The 13,257-nt window shown below is 34.4% G+C and overlaps 3 protein-coding genes across 4 annotated transcripts in view; all 3 read right to left on the reverse strand.

Moving 5' to 3' along the window:
* LOC106310875 (F-box/kelch-repeat protein At2g44700-like) overlaps positions 1-580 on the reverse strand; it is a 3,792-nt gene extending 3,212 nt beyond the window's left edge. The window contains exon 1 of the mRNA XM_013748112.1: positions 359-580. Within this exon, the coding sequence (XP_013603566.1) occupies positions 359-505 (147 nt within the window). The 5' untranslated portion in view covers positions 506-580. The remainder of the gene's footprint in view (positions 1-358) is intronic.
* Positions 581-3,775: 3,195 nt separating this feature from the next.
* Positions 3,776-5,079, reverse strand: LOC106311849. Its single transcript, XM_013749164.1, has 5 exons — positions 4,687-5,079; positions 4,535-4,599; positions 4,380-4,440; positions 4,138-4,284; positions 3,776-4,033 (listed from the first exon to the last, which is right to left on the reverse strand). Exons 1-5 carry the CDS (start codon positions 4,970-4,972, stop codon positions 3,948-3,950), a joined length of 645 nt encoding a protein of 214 aa, XP_013604618.1. The 5' UTR covers positions 4,973-5,079; the 3' UTR covers positions 3,776-3,947.
* Positions 5,080-5,219: 140 nt separating this feature from the next.
* LOC106311848 (phosphatidylinositol/phosphatidylcholine transfer protein SFH8) lies at positions 5,220-8,782 on the reverse strand. 2 transcript variants are annotated; one of them, XM_013749162.1, is made up of 10 exons: positions 8,534-8,782; positions 7,291-7,973; positions 7,137-7,214; positions 6,952-7,053; positions 6,808-6,857; positions 6,617-6,716; positions 6,432-6,530; positions 6,234-6,347; positions 6,005-6,134; positions 5,220-5,922 (listed from the first exon to the last, which is right to left on the reverse strand). In XM_013749162.1, exons 1-10 carry the CDS (start codon positions 8,565-8,567, stop codon positions 5,402-5,404), a joined length of 1,911 nt encoding a protein of 636 aa, XP_013604616.1. In that variant the 5' UTR covers positions 8,568-8,782; the 3' UTR covers positions 5,220-5,401. The 2 variants fall into 2 exon arrangements, with proteins under 2 accessions (XP_013604616.1, XP_013604617.1); XM_013749163.1 differs by having other exon boundaries at positions 5,402-5,922; positions 7,291-7,961.
* Positions 8,783-13,257: the final 4,475 nt, after the last annotated feature.

Genomic DNA, 13,257 nt, shown 5'->3' on the forward strand with positions numbered 1-13,257 from the left:
AAAAAAAAAAAAAGTTTTTACTGGCTTTTTCCTAATGGGAGAACTGCAAGGATCATGTGTTTTCTTAGGATGTTTATGAAGAGTGTAAAAATGAAGCAATAAGAAACAAGATGGTGGGTTAAGGTCTCAAGACAATGGAGATGCCACTACAAGGGACAAGCATGCATGGTGGGTTAAGGTCTCAAAACAATGGGTTATTAGTTTATCATATCTCATCTACCATTTACCATACTTGTAACCACTATATATATGAGATGTTCTCATAAGCAAATCAATCAAGTGAATAAGATTATCTTTCTTTACTCTCTCTCTCTCTCTCTCTCTCTCTTGTTCTTCACTATGTTCTTTAATTTCTAACATTGTGTATCTCCGGCGAACGAAGAAGACGGCGGAAGTTCTTGGAGACGCAAGAGAGGGTCGGGTGAAAGCGTTTCGGCACGCGAGCTAAGATTTCCAAGACAATGTCTATGGGAAGTGAGGAAAACGACGACGACGGCGGCGGCATTGAGTGGTTGATGTTTCGCGGTGGCTCGTCGGCGTTAGAGAGCGCAAGAAAGATTATCAAGCTCCTGTTTTTGGACCTTTCTCTACAAGGATTTAAATGATGCAGATGAGGTCACCCCCTTAGAGAAGAGAAGAGTAATACCATGGTTATTGTCGATAATTTGTTTTTTTTTTTTTAATTTATTTATTAGAGTATTATTTGTAACATTATATGTTACTTAAACACTAAATCAAATGTTAAGTATATGCTTAGAATATACATCAAACTTATAATATCATATTAAACCAAATGACTGACATCTTAATAACCTATCAAGTTTTGATTATGATAACAACATGATTTTACACGAACCGAGATTGAAATTATGGTAATTAATAATGACTTAGTTAAATTATTCTCGCATTAGCCATGTCAGCAAGTTTTAAGAACGTAACTAGAGAGGCGGGTATATTATTGATGCCCAAATATATTGATGCAGTTAGGTGAGAACTGATGTGGTGGTTATTAGGTTAACTGATGCGGTGGTTATTGTATAAAGTTTGTATTTTTCTTATATACAGTTATCATATCAAAAGGTAGGTATCATGGAAAATATTTGTTGGACTAAACTAATATCAATAGGTCACACTTGTGTTTTAATAGAATAGATTCTATGTGAAAAAATCATCAATACATGTCATCTGTAAGATCCAAGATGTCACATTTTAGAACCAATCAATTTATAACATTTTTACTTAAGTGTATTTTCAACTAATGTATGATAATTAATAATTTTATATATTTGGTTACTCGTTCGGTTCTTGGTTCGATTTCGGTTCGGTTATTTTAGATATAAAAATATAGAAACTGTTCGGATTTTTTATTTTGGTTACTTTGGTTCGGTTTCGATTCAGAATTTTGATTCTGGTTTTTGCCCACGCTTAGTTTAGGGTTTGATCTGAAACTCTGCTGTTCTTTAGCTATTCATTTATATGCTGGATTTCAGACAAAAATATATTATATATGCTAATCCCTTATATATTAATTGATAAACATTACAACATTGTTTTGTAGCCACGTGTCACCATGAGAATGAAATTCAGAATTCTTAGAAAAATAGGTTGGTCCATATTTACTTATATTATATTTTTTATTAAACTAACTATTAAATTGATAAATAATATACAAAATAATATTTTCGAACTTTCCTTAAATAAAAGCTACATAATTGCTTAATATGATGAGAGTATATATGACAATCAATGATTATGAATAATAAATATTTGATAATAATTTTTGTATCTTAGCTTTTTTTTGTTTAATTTTATATTATTAAAAGATATTAAACAACCACATTAATCATATAATAAAAAATTAATATTTTTTTAATGTCATATTTTGAATTTTTAAAACGACTATAAATTACTAAAAACGTTAAATGTCTCACACTAAAATTTTGTGATCAATAGTTTAACTTTTTTTGGTAATAACAAAATACAAATAATCATAAATCGTATGAATATGAAGTCTCATTTACTAGACATTCATATTATATATTTATATAGTTTAAAATTAAACTATATAACATAGAAAAACACAGAAATATGATAATTTCTAAATTTGTATTGAAAAAGTATTGAAACCTTAATATTTTAATTTTAAAATTTACATTAAAAAAATCTCACATTAGAAATGTTTTATTTATCATATGAGTAAGAATTCTCAATAATAAATATTTATATTAAAATATACTATATATCTATGTTCATGTCATTGACATTTAGTTATATACCATATAAAATAAATAAAATGATTATTTTGATTTATTTACAAAAAAGTGTCTTAAATAAACAAGATGTATTGTTTTGATTTTTCTTTACTCTAATTTAATTATATACATAATACGTAAATGAATACAAATAAACAATAATAGATCAAAATTATTTTTATATATAACATTCATCACGCGCAATTGCGCGGGTGCTAAGCTAGTTGAAAATATTACACAATACAATTTTCTCATTTACTGCGTTCAAATCATATCAACAAGTGTAATCACACATTCTATCAAATTGTTGAGGTGGATATGATAATTTCCACTCAATATAAAAGAATCTTTTATAGGAAACGAAATCTTATACAAATTACTTCAAATTATATATTTTCAAAACTACCTAATTTATACTGTTTTCTATATTTCCTAAAGGAAACACCCTTATTTTCTTTTGACTTACCTATCCGATATCTTTGACTTAAAAGTTACACTTACAATCTGTTGAGAGAAAAACATTACAATCTAAGCCGGTGTTGAGTGAATACAAGCAAATGGTGACCTGGATGAGCTACAGAATCAAACTATTTAATCAAAGATAAAAATAAAGAGGAAAAAAATCTTCAAGAAGGTATCCGAGACCTTAGGGAGCCATGTCATAGTAAAAACAAAGTGGTCCTTATTAGGCCTAATAAAATGATCTTTCACTATTGTTCAACAATAACAACTGATCCCCTAGTTTTTTCGGTTCTGCATAAATATTCAGATCATTGCAAGAAGAAGCTAGCATTTTTAAGGAAACGTGAAACACAAGTAAGTTTCAAACATATCAAACCATCTATTGTAAATACTTTCAGGACGTGGGATATATAGTAACAAAGAACATGCTTAGGAAGCTCAATAAGGCAGCTATATACGGCGACAAAGCAGAGAAAGAAGAGACGGAGATGGTGTCAAGCCAAGAGTATACGTTGATGGAGAAGAGAATGGCCGAGCTGGAGGAGAAATGTAGATCGTTGCAGAATCAGCAGGCGGCGGTGTCCTCCCCGGAGAAAGAACAGATACTCACTGCCGCTCTAAGCCGTGTAGACGAGCTTGAGCTTCAGTTGTCTGAGACCAAGAAGGTAACCAGCCTCTTTTACTTTGAAGCATACATACATTATTGGTGGCATTATTGGCGTTTTTTTGGGTGTGTTAAATAAGGTGTTGCAAGTAGAGTAAAGTATGATGTATGTACCCAATTTAATTTATTTTGTTTGAAATATCAGACTCTGGACGAAGCCACGGCTAGGCAGCAAGAGATATTGTCTTACACTGAAGGGGTGAAAAAGAAGAAGAAAATATACTTTTGTTTACAGTGCTTCGGATTCTGAAAGACACGATGATGCATCAGCATTCAAGATGACTATGAAGAAAACTAGAAAACATATAAAATCCATATATATATATAACATAATGAAGAGAGTTTAAAGATGAAAATGTGGAGATATGTTTTCTGTAAATGTTTTGTTGTTACTGTCTTTGGAAAAACCTGAAACCTTATGTTTATTACCATTCACACCTAATTTGTAACGCACTAAAACAAAAAAATATAAATGTTATAATCTTACATATATAAAAATATTGTTTATATAGTGTATAATAGCTCAACAATGGTTGTAGAACAATCGAACAGGTTTGAGGTTTGGTTGGTTACTCTGTGGCTGGTTTCTCAGTGGGTTCTTCCTCTTGCCTATCTTGGAGCTTGAAAACACGGAAAATTGCTAGATTTGTATCTCCTGCGCCAATCACACACACACAAAAAAAAGAGTGAGTCTATCAAAAGGATCCTACTACTTATGGCATATATATAGAGAGATGGAAACATAGATTTGGTGCGTACCAAAGGTGATTCGGGTTCCGGGAAAGGCAGGAGCAGCAACACCAGGGATCAGACGTTTGTCTTCGATGAATGTACCATTTGTGCTGTTCATATCCGTTACGAGAAGGTTGTCTCTTTGTGTGTCTATTGTGGCATGTACTCCCGAAACTGCAGTCCACAAGATTTAGAAACTTGAACTCAAACTAAGACTAGAAAGAAACAATCAAAACACTCCTCAAGAAGAGATATATAAAGAAAATTACCGGTGGCCACAGGAATCACAACGTCAGCCTTTTCGGGTAGCCGTCCGATGGTTACTTGACCCTGCTCAGTTTTTTAATGAGCTTTTATTAAAAACATGCATGAAAGATATATACACTAGTAATTCAACTATAGTTTTTTTTTATTGTTTTCTTACGGAAGAGATCTCGAAAGGAGCAGGCATTTCCACTTTGTAACCAATGTGTCTTGTGTCTCCATCGCCTGTTAAGTAAGTTAACACAATACAGTGAATCGAACAGATATAGACTCAGAAAGATTGTGAAACTTGTAGCTGCTTTTGATTTTTACCAACTGGTTGGAGAAGCCACCGTTCTCCTTTGGTGGTGGCAGAAGCTTGGGGTTGATTCTCATCCACCACGGAGGCGCGTGTTGTTGTCCTCACCACCAGCGCTTGGTTTCTGTGTTTCTTCTTGGCAGTGAAGCTAATGTTACTGAACTGTTTGATCTCTTTCAAGCAATTGACTGAAACAGCTCCGTTTTGGTTCCTCTTACTGTTACCATTTAAACAGAAGAGTGATGATGAGATCGAGAACTTAACCTGTGAACACAACTGGGATGTTGCTGTTATCTCCATTTTTACTTGATAAACTCAAGATTCTTGTTCCTGATTGATCGATCTTCCAAAAAAAGACACAAGTTAAAAGAAGAAGAATAAAACCTTTGAAAAAACATTTAAGAGATAAATGACACAATATGGATCTGTGGTCACCATATAACGCATACGGATAACAAAATCCATATAAAATCCGTAACTTTAAATAAATAGTTTCGGTATTTAGTCTATTAATTTTGCATCAACAAGTTTTACACATTTCACAAGGTTAAAAGATAAAAACATAATATATATAACGCGTGGAAGATCATCGTCACAGAAGAAAGAGCTCTCTGTATTAGTTTTTAAACATCAAATCAGACAAACGAATTTTTCTTTTCTTGGTGATCTAAGAACGTGGTTGTAAAGGAGAAAGTAAAGAGTTTGAATTGCCTGGTCATAGGCTTTGCTCTAAAAGCAAAAGAGATGCTTCTTCTTCTTCATCTTCTGGAATTGAGCTTCTTCTTGACGATCAATGTAAGCAAGCAACTCTTCTTGCCTCATCAGAGCTTCGTAAAGCGCTTTCTTAGTAGCGATGAGCTCTGCTTCAAGCGCGTCCACTCTGCATACAGCTGCGTTTAATAGTTCCTCTTTCTCGTAAGGCATCTCATTCGGCTTTGTTTGGAGCGTCCCAATTTTTCCTTCTAGCTCGGTTAGTTTCTTCATCACAGATGTTAGGAGCTCTGTTTCTGTGAGATCTAGTACCGGAGAAGGAGGGCGAGACTCCTCTTTAGTTGTTGCTGCTACTTCACCGAGAAGTTCTGTTGCGTTTCCTTCGGTTTGTGGTTGGGAAGCAGGAAGTTTCTTGATCACAAGGAAAGGTACTGCTCGGAAGAATGTGAAAACCGCCATCACGTATGTTATGATCATTACTAGGACTCGAGCTAGGATTCCTTCAGTGTCCTTTGGAGCGGTGGGAGACATCAAAGTCCCTGAAGGAGAGACAAATTGATAGATTCAGTTCACCAGACAAGTAAAGCATGTGTGTTTCTGACAAAGTTTCAGCTAACTAACCTTTTGAGGCAACTCTCTGGATGGCTGGTTTCACTTTCCAGGTTGCATCAACGGCTTTGTCAACCATCGGTACATACTCATCATAACCCAGAAGACCACCGGCCAAGCTCGTTTCACCCGCTATCTTTGCCTGCAAAGTCTCAGTAGCAGATACTATATAAGCATACACGGAATCTAACAACAGTCATAGAGATTCTGAAAGTGCAACTAGACACATAGAAGATTTTACCTCTTCACGAACAGGTGTCAAGCGGAGATGGGAGAAACTCATTATAGCCTTCGGAGATCCGATATCTTCGGCATCAGATCCTGACTCTGCAGTGGAAGTGTCACTTCCCTTTATCTGCGTTTATTGACAGAGTCAATAGTTTAGGTCTTTAGTTCTAAGTTAAAGAAGGAATAGTTGGAAGATTCAATAGCTACATACCCATGGATATGATGGTTTTGCGTAAGCAATGACTTTCCCCTCACTGTTCAAAACTTTCACCACCTGCTTCGCCCTATGTGCACCCCCATGAAGCACCATCTGAGATTAAGAGAAGGTAACAAGCTGTGTCAGCTTTAGAGCTGGTGCTATGTAATAGGCACAAAGAGAAGAGTCAATCAAATGACCTTGACAATTTCCGGGTTTTTCCAAGGTCCCTTGTCCGAAAGCATGCAACCACCTTGATCCGCGCAAGTACATGCACCTCCCAAGAACTCAGGTAACTCACTGTGCAAAAGTGCAGAGAGGTTTTGGACAATAAGCTTCCGTATAAATCCAGAGGAGACAAGAAGTATCAGAAAGTTAAAGGTTAACATACTTGGCATCAATCACTTCAAGCAATTTGGTCTGGTACTTGTATCCAAGGACCTACATTACATTACAACGGACCAAAGTGAATTCCATATAGCTGACAACAAGTATTTAACTAGAGACGTAAACCACATATCTTAGATGATCATACATGAATTTTAGAAGATGTTTTGGGGTCTATAAAGCCCTTCACAGTATTCCAGAGCAGCCTAAACCCAGCCCCTGCATTGACGATAAACATTTGGTGGAGAGTCTGCATAAATTAAAACACAGCCGAGATTAGCATATGATGACACTGAGGGGACTAAGTACTAGAAGTTTCCAATTAAAAGTTACCTCAGGATAATTGTCTCCGTCGATCTTCTGCAACCGTGTGATAAGCTCCCGAGCAGACTTAGTAAAGTTTTTCAATCCCTGGATAATATGAAAGCATGAGAATCGATACTGAATCTTAGAAAGAACCTTCAAGAGATTTGTTAAGGAAACTTACCACTCCCTGAACATCTAGAATAGTTGTGTTGGAGTCAATATGCTTCTTAGCAGCAATTGTGCAGGAAGGAAACTTGATCATAAAGCTCCTCTCGAACTCCTTAACATGATACCTCACATACCTATCCATGCTTGTGACTTGCATGAGCTTGTTAGGATCAACTTTCCCCAGCCTCTCAATGTAAATGGGCCTGCCTTCTTTATCAACACCGTGGTAACCGTGCGGGTAATACTTCAAAACTTCATTAATCTCTTCGAAATCAAAATCTTGAAGAATAGTGTCAGTGCCAAACTCTTTCCTCCACTGAATCATATCAGACCACATGTGCTTCGCCTTCTCGATATCGAACTTCCTCGCTTTCAAGAACCTCAGCATCATGTGGTAGTCGTCGTGCCTGCTCGGAAGCAGCTCGTCGATCAGCAGCGCGTGGCGAAACGCGTCGACGGCCTGGAGCTCCTCGACGTCCCTGACGTCCTCGATGGAGACGGAACTCACCCGTCCGTCGCTCTTTCTCCTCCCGCTCTTCTTCTTGAGAGAGTGCTTGAACTTGGTGGAGGCATTAATGGCTTTCTTCTTTAAAGAGCCGATCCTGGTCCTCCTCTCGTCCTCCGAGTTCTCGAAGTCGGACTTGCGTTCCTTCTTCTCGTCGCTGCTCAAGAATCCCTCGAAGCCTGAAGTGAAAGCTGATGAAACCCCATTAATGATCTATTGAACAAGCTACTACATTGTTTTTTTTTTTTTTTAATTAACCACAGTGTCTGCCCATCAATGCCGATATTTGTAAAACCCGTGGTGGCCAAGGGGAATCGAACTGCGGGTTCACCGTATTGGGGTTATCCATCGAGTGCCACTAGCCCAACTCAGTTGGTTAACAAGCTACTACAACACTTAAACAACTCCAAAGAGAAAGACATGACCTTTATCAACAATTTTTATTCCCATTTTCTCTAATCAATCCACAGATAACTATCTATTGAAAAAAAAAAAAAAAAAAAAAAAAAAAAAAAAAAAAAAAAAAATAACTATCTATTGAACTATGGCATTAGCTCAAAACAGTTGAAGAAGCTAAGCAGAAGATAGAAACCCTAAATTGAACGCACGAGAAAGCAAAAGAGACCAACTTTATCGAGAAATGCGATTCCAATTGAACATATAAAGAAGCTAAAGTAAAAAACCCTAATAACGGAACTTTATTCCCCAGAAACCACACAATCATCGCGATAGAGAAGAAGAGATCTCTTACATGGTCTTGCGAATCGATCAAGTGGACCTGACATGTTTAAGATTCCTCCTTGGATCTCTCGAGAAAATTAGCTGATTCACGAATCAATATGCAACCAGCAAAAGAGGTTATCAAGCGGATCTATCTACTTCTCTCTCTCTCACATTCACAACGAACAAATATCGCTAAAAATAAATAAAATTGGGGAGACAAATTCGGAACCAACTCTGGACTTTCTCACTTTCTCCTCCTACCTCTCACCACCTATAATGCCTCTACTTTGATTTTTTTTTTTTAATATTTTAAAAGTTAATCAATTAATACCCCAACTGTTTCATTCGTTTCCCATTGTGTGCCCCACTCTTTTTTTGTCTTTCAATCTAACCCCTAAATTGACGGTGGTATTTTTTTTTTTTTTTGACGAAATTGACGGTGGTATTTCGTGAGGATTTTTAATATTGGAAAATTATTTACATATTCCAAATTCTTTTTTTTATCAAAACCTGTACTATTTTCTTACCACGTATTGGCTTTACACTTTTTAAGTAACATTAATCATATGACATATTCTGATCTTTTTTTATAATACGGTATATACCAAAAGAAAATATACATAAATCTAATTTTAAAATTTAATTTTTAAGTAATAATAATGTGATATATAGCATCTGACTAAAAGCTTATTATATAAAATTGAGGTTACATTTGTTGCCAATAATTAGTTTTTGTATCAAATATAAACAAGTAGGCATAATGTTGGGGGTGTATTTGGGCTTAATATAAACAATAAGGAGAAAATGGAGAGATCATTGCTTTTGTCATCAACCGAGGCTGATTCAACTGTCATTAATGGCCATAGGTACAACTTTAACGGATCTACGGTCAACAAACCTGCAAACCTATTTGCTCAGTGGCACATGTTAAAATAATTAAAACATTTTACTTTTATTTTAAACTATACGCCGACAAAACGACGACAAAATAGGGGATGGACAAAATATATTCTTTGCACTATGACCCCACTTAATTTTGGATCAATTGTAAACTACCAAAACAAATTTTGGAATTATTTCTAAGTTTTATAACTTAAACTTGGAGTGGACATTTTACCCGGTATCCGAATCCGTATCCAAACCCGATCCAAAAAACTCTAACCCAAAATTCGAATTGAAGTACCAAAATACCCGAACGTATATTGAATTAGGAGAGATTGGATATTCGAACCCGAGTGGGTAATATCCGAACCGAATGGATATCCAAAAATAACCGAACATATATATTACTAACCTTATATTTCTAGTTTATATCTCTCATTTTATTTAAAATATTTATATTGATACTACACATACTTTAAGTTTGTATAATATACATATAATTACAGAGAAAATGATTTGCTACTCACTTAAAATGCATGTCAATTTTTTGTTTCAAGAATTAACAAAAGTTACATCCAAAATTTAAAAACAATAACCAAATTAGTGTATTTTTAGTTTTAAAATGTTATGTCCAAATCTACTAATCATTCAATATATTAAAAAATAATAAATCAGTTAATTGAAAGTTATATTTTTAAATACAAAAAACTTGAAGAAGAAATTTTAATTTTTTTTCATTCAAAATCTAAATATCTGAACCCACACCGAAATAACTGAATCCGAACTAAAAATATCTGGACCCGATCCGAAGTACAGAAATATCCGAACGGATTCTACACTTATACCAAAATACCCGAAAATCTGAAATATCCGACCTGAATCCGAACGGGTACCCAAACGCCCACCCCTAACTTAAACAATAATATTTATATTTTCTGGAAAATGAATTTAGTTTTTCTTGTTGTTGATGCTCTAAGACTGAGTTTATAAAACGTATTTGAATAAGGAGAATTTTGTTTTAAAATTTGTTGTATTCGATCATAGTCAAGTTATGATTTGACATTTACTTGTTTCTAAGTCTCTTCTTAGAAAAACTTGCATTCTGTTCTATACAATACAAAACTCTGTTTGACTGATTTTTAACATTTATACACGGGTTTATGTGAGAGCATTAGACTTTTATTTCTTTCTTTTGGGTCAGCTTTGACAATTGGAAGATGGTGTGCAGGAAAATGTGAATTGTTCATTAATAAAGGGGTCGAAGTGAAATTTCGTTCGGTACCTCATACAATGGACCTACATAACACGTGGCAGATAACGGAGGACTGATAAAAGAAACAATTTCAAGTAAAATACGGAGTAATTAAAGGAATGGTCAGCGGTCGTTAGGCCTTCCCATCTTAGTTTTGAAATAGTATTTATTATTCAATTGCTTACTTTCACGAAATGTATTTCTTTTCTAGAAATCAGCAAAAGAATGAGTTTAAGAAAAAAATACTTATTATTAGAAGGTTCATTTATTGAATCTAACAGCACGAATATTGACTTTCAGTTGATGCAATGATCAGTCGAGTTATGATTGGCGATGTACCGTCTGGAGAATTTTTAATCAATCATTGCAATTTCAACAAAACCACACTATTTTAATTTTAATTAATAAAACAATGTTAAGGAGAGATTGAGAAATTCAAAAGAATAATCAGAAGATGGTACTCATTGATTTACAATGACGATATATACATTTTAGATTCAAGGTTAATAACTGAATTTTCTTTTTGCTTAGTCCTTTTTCTAGGGTTTAGTCCTAAATACCACTCGTTTGAGTTAACAAGAAAAGTTACATACCATATCACAACTTTGGTCAGAAGTCTGGATCATTCAGTCCGGACCAAGTGATAGCAAAACATGCTAATGAGCATAATAGAAAATAGAATAATGTAAATCCAAAAACGATACTCCCTCCGTTTCTAATTGTAAGTAGTTTTACTTAAAAGCACAAATATTTAGGAAACTGTAAATTGAAAAAAAAATATCATTTAATCAATTAATTAAACCAATTATAAAAAATCTAACATTATTTCATTGGTCACACAATATCCAATAAATGAAAAGATGCACTGAAATATGTAAACTAGTTATATTGTTAAATAAACTTTTTTTTGCTAGAACTACTTACATTTGGAAACAGAGGAAGTAAAAGAGAAAAACGGAGGGAGTAAAAGAGAAAGCTTGACCTCTAACCATTCTTTATACATTCATCTCTCTGGGATCGTCTAACCATTCACTACAAACTGGTCATGATGATCACCCAGTAAAATAATGAGGCTCACATGCTTCGTTGTTCACACCGTGATTTTGTTGTTCAATTACACTGCCATGGAGGCCCCACTTGGATGTAAGTTTTCAGCAAGGCTGCCCTATAAAAAGCGAACATAGTTGCAAGAAACTACAATGTATCCTGTTTGAAGTCATTATAGCAGATGTGTCACGTACAATATAATATATGCACTGCTTCCATCATGCACAATTTGTCAACTTTTCCAAGTTCAAATGATGTTTTTATTATGACTAGGTAATATCCGCGCTACACCGCAGAAGTTTTTTATATAAAATTTTTATAAGTATTATATTTTATAGATTTTTTTTTCAACTTTTGATATTAAATAAAATTTGATTAAAATGAGATATCAATAGACTATCGGTGCTAAATTTCAAGTGTGAGGGAATTTCAATTTTTTATTTTCTGAGATATTTTATATCTATTTTTAATTTAATGATATTTCTGAAAATTGAGAAATTTTGTTTGTAATGTATAGGTTGTGTTTTTTGGACTTGTGTGAAGTTTGGTCTCATTTATTCTTATGTTAAAACTTAATTGTTGATTTGTACGAATACATTGTAGATATATGTTACCTTAGTGAAGTTATAACCATATCTCGTACTGGTTAGGAATGTACACTTCGAAAAGAAGATGATTCACATAATAATTTTGAACAAAGTCAATGCTTCATTCACTTAACAGATGGATTGCTCCCTCTATGATTGAATCAGATTGTTAGATTCCTGCAACTTTTATGAACTTCCTCTTGTATTCTATAAAATACTGAACTTGGTGATACAACATAATTGCGATGATGTGTCGAACAAGATGCTTGATTATCACTGAGTTTCTCTAGGTCTGGTGATTCTGTTGTTGTTCTTGTTGATGATCACTGGATTCTAAACTTTGTCTCATCTCCAGTGCTTTCAACCTGGCTATTTGAAGCTTGTACAAGATCTTAACAAAAAGAAATTCCAATAAAATGATCATGGTTTGCTTCGTTTCTGTGAGCTTTTAATAAATAAAACAGGAACTCGAGGTTTTTAACGGCAGCTTATGCTTTCACCTTCTGCATATTTTCTCAGGCTGCTGTCTTCGGTTCCTATCTTTGCAATCTGTAAGCAATCATACAAAGAAAAAAATGAAAGATTCATGGCTGTTCTGAGATCATTTTTGCTCTTTTATCCATTTTTTACTTCTCACCTCACATCTACAAGGATTTATTTTTACAAGAGCTGCTCTAATTTCAACCATAGAAACAACCATAGAATGAGCTCAGTAGTTAAGTTATTGAGGAGACTAAAGACGATTATTGTTAATACAACTCTTCTGGGCTCATATGGGTAGTTATATCTCAACCAACATTACACTCCTGTCGTCATCTCTCTGTCCTTTGTATTCTCTGCTTTCGCCTCTACACTGACATCCTTTATGAAGTGATGAAGTTTCTTAACACATCAAATAAATCCACCTCATGCTATGTCCTAGATTTTAGTCAGCTTATTTCTTCCTGAAATAGTAATGAAGTCCGTAGTAAGCTTTGTTTCGTC

Source organism: Brassica oleracea, chromosome C8 (genome assembly GCF_000695525.1).
Source record: "Brassica oleracea var. oleracea cultivar TO1000 chromosome C8, BOL, whole genome shotgun sequence".
NCBI lineage: Eukaryota > Viridiplantae > Streptophyta > Magnoliopsida > Brassicales > Brassicaceae > Brassica > Brassica oleracea.

Bases quoted from the DNA above. Each gene is read 5' to 3' on its own strand.
- LOC106311849 (XM_013749164.1), bottom strand. From the start codon at position 4,972: ATGGAGATAACAGCAACATCCCAGTTGTGTTCACAGGTTAAGTTCTCG. The intron at 4,441-4,534 runs GTAAGAAAACAA...AAAACTGAGCAG, and splicing joins CTCCTTTCGAGATCTCTTCC to GGTCAAGTAACCATCGGACG. The intron at 4,285-4,379 runs GTAATTTTCTTT...TGTGGACTGCAG, and splicing joins TGTGATTCCTGTGGCCACCG to TTTCGGGAGTACATGCCACA.
- LOC106311848 (XM_013749162.1), bottom strand. From the start codon at position 8,567: ATGTCAGGTCCACTTGATCGATTCGCAAGACCAT. The intron at 7,974-8,533 runs GTAAGAGATCTC...GGGTTTCATCAG, and splicing joins TGATCGATTCGCAAGACCAT to CTTTCACTTCAGGCTTCGAG. The intron at 6,531-6,616 runs GTCATTTGATTG...TCTTAATCTCAG, and splicing joins AAAACCCGGAAATTGTCAAG to ATGGTGCTTCATGGGGGTGC.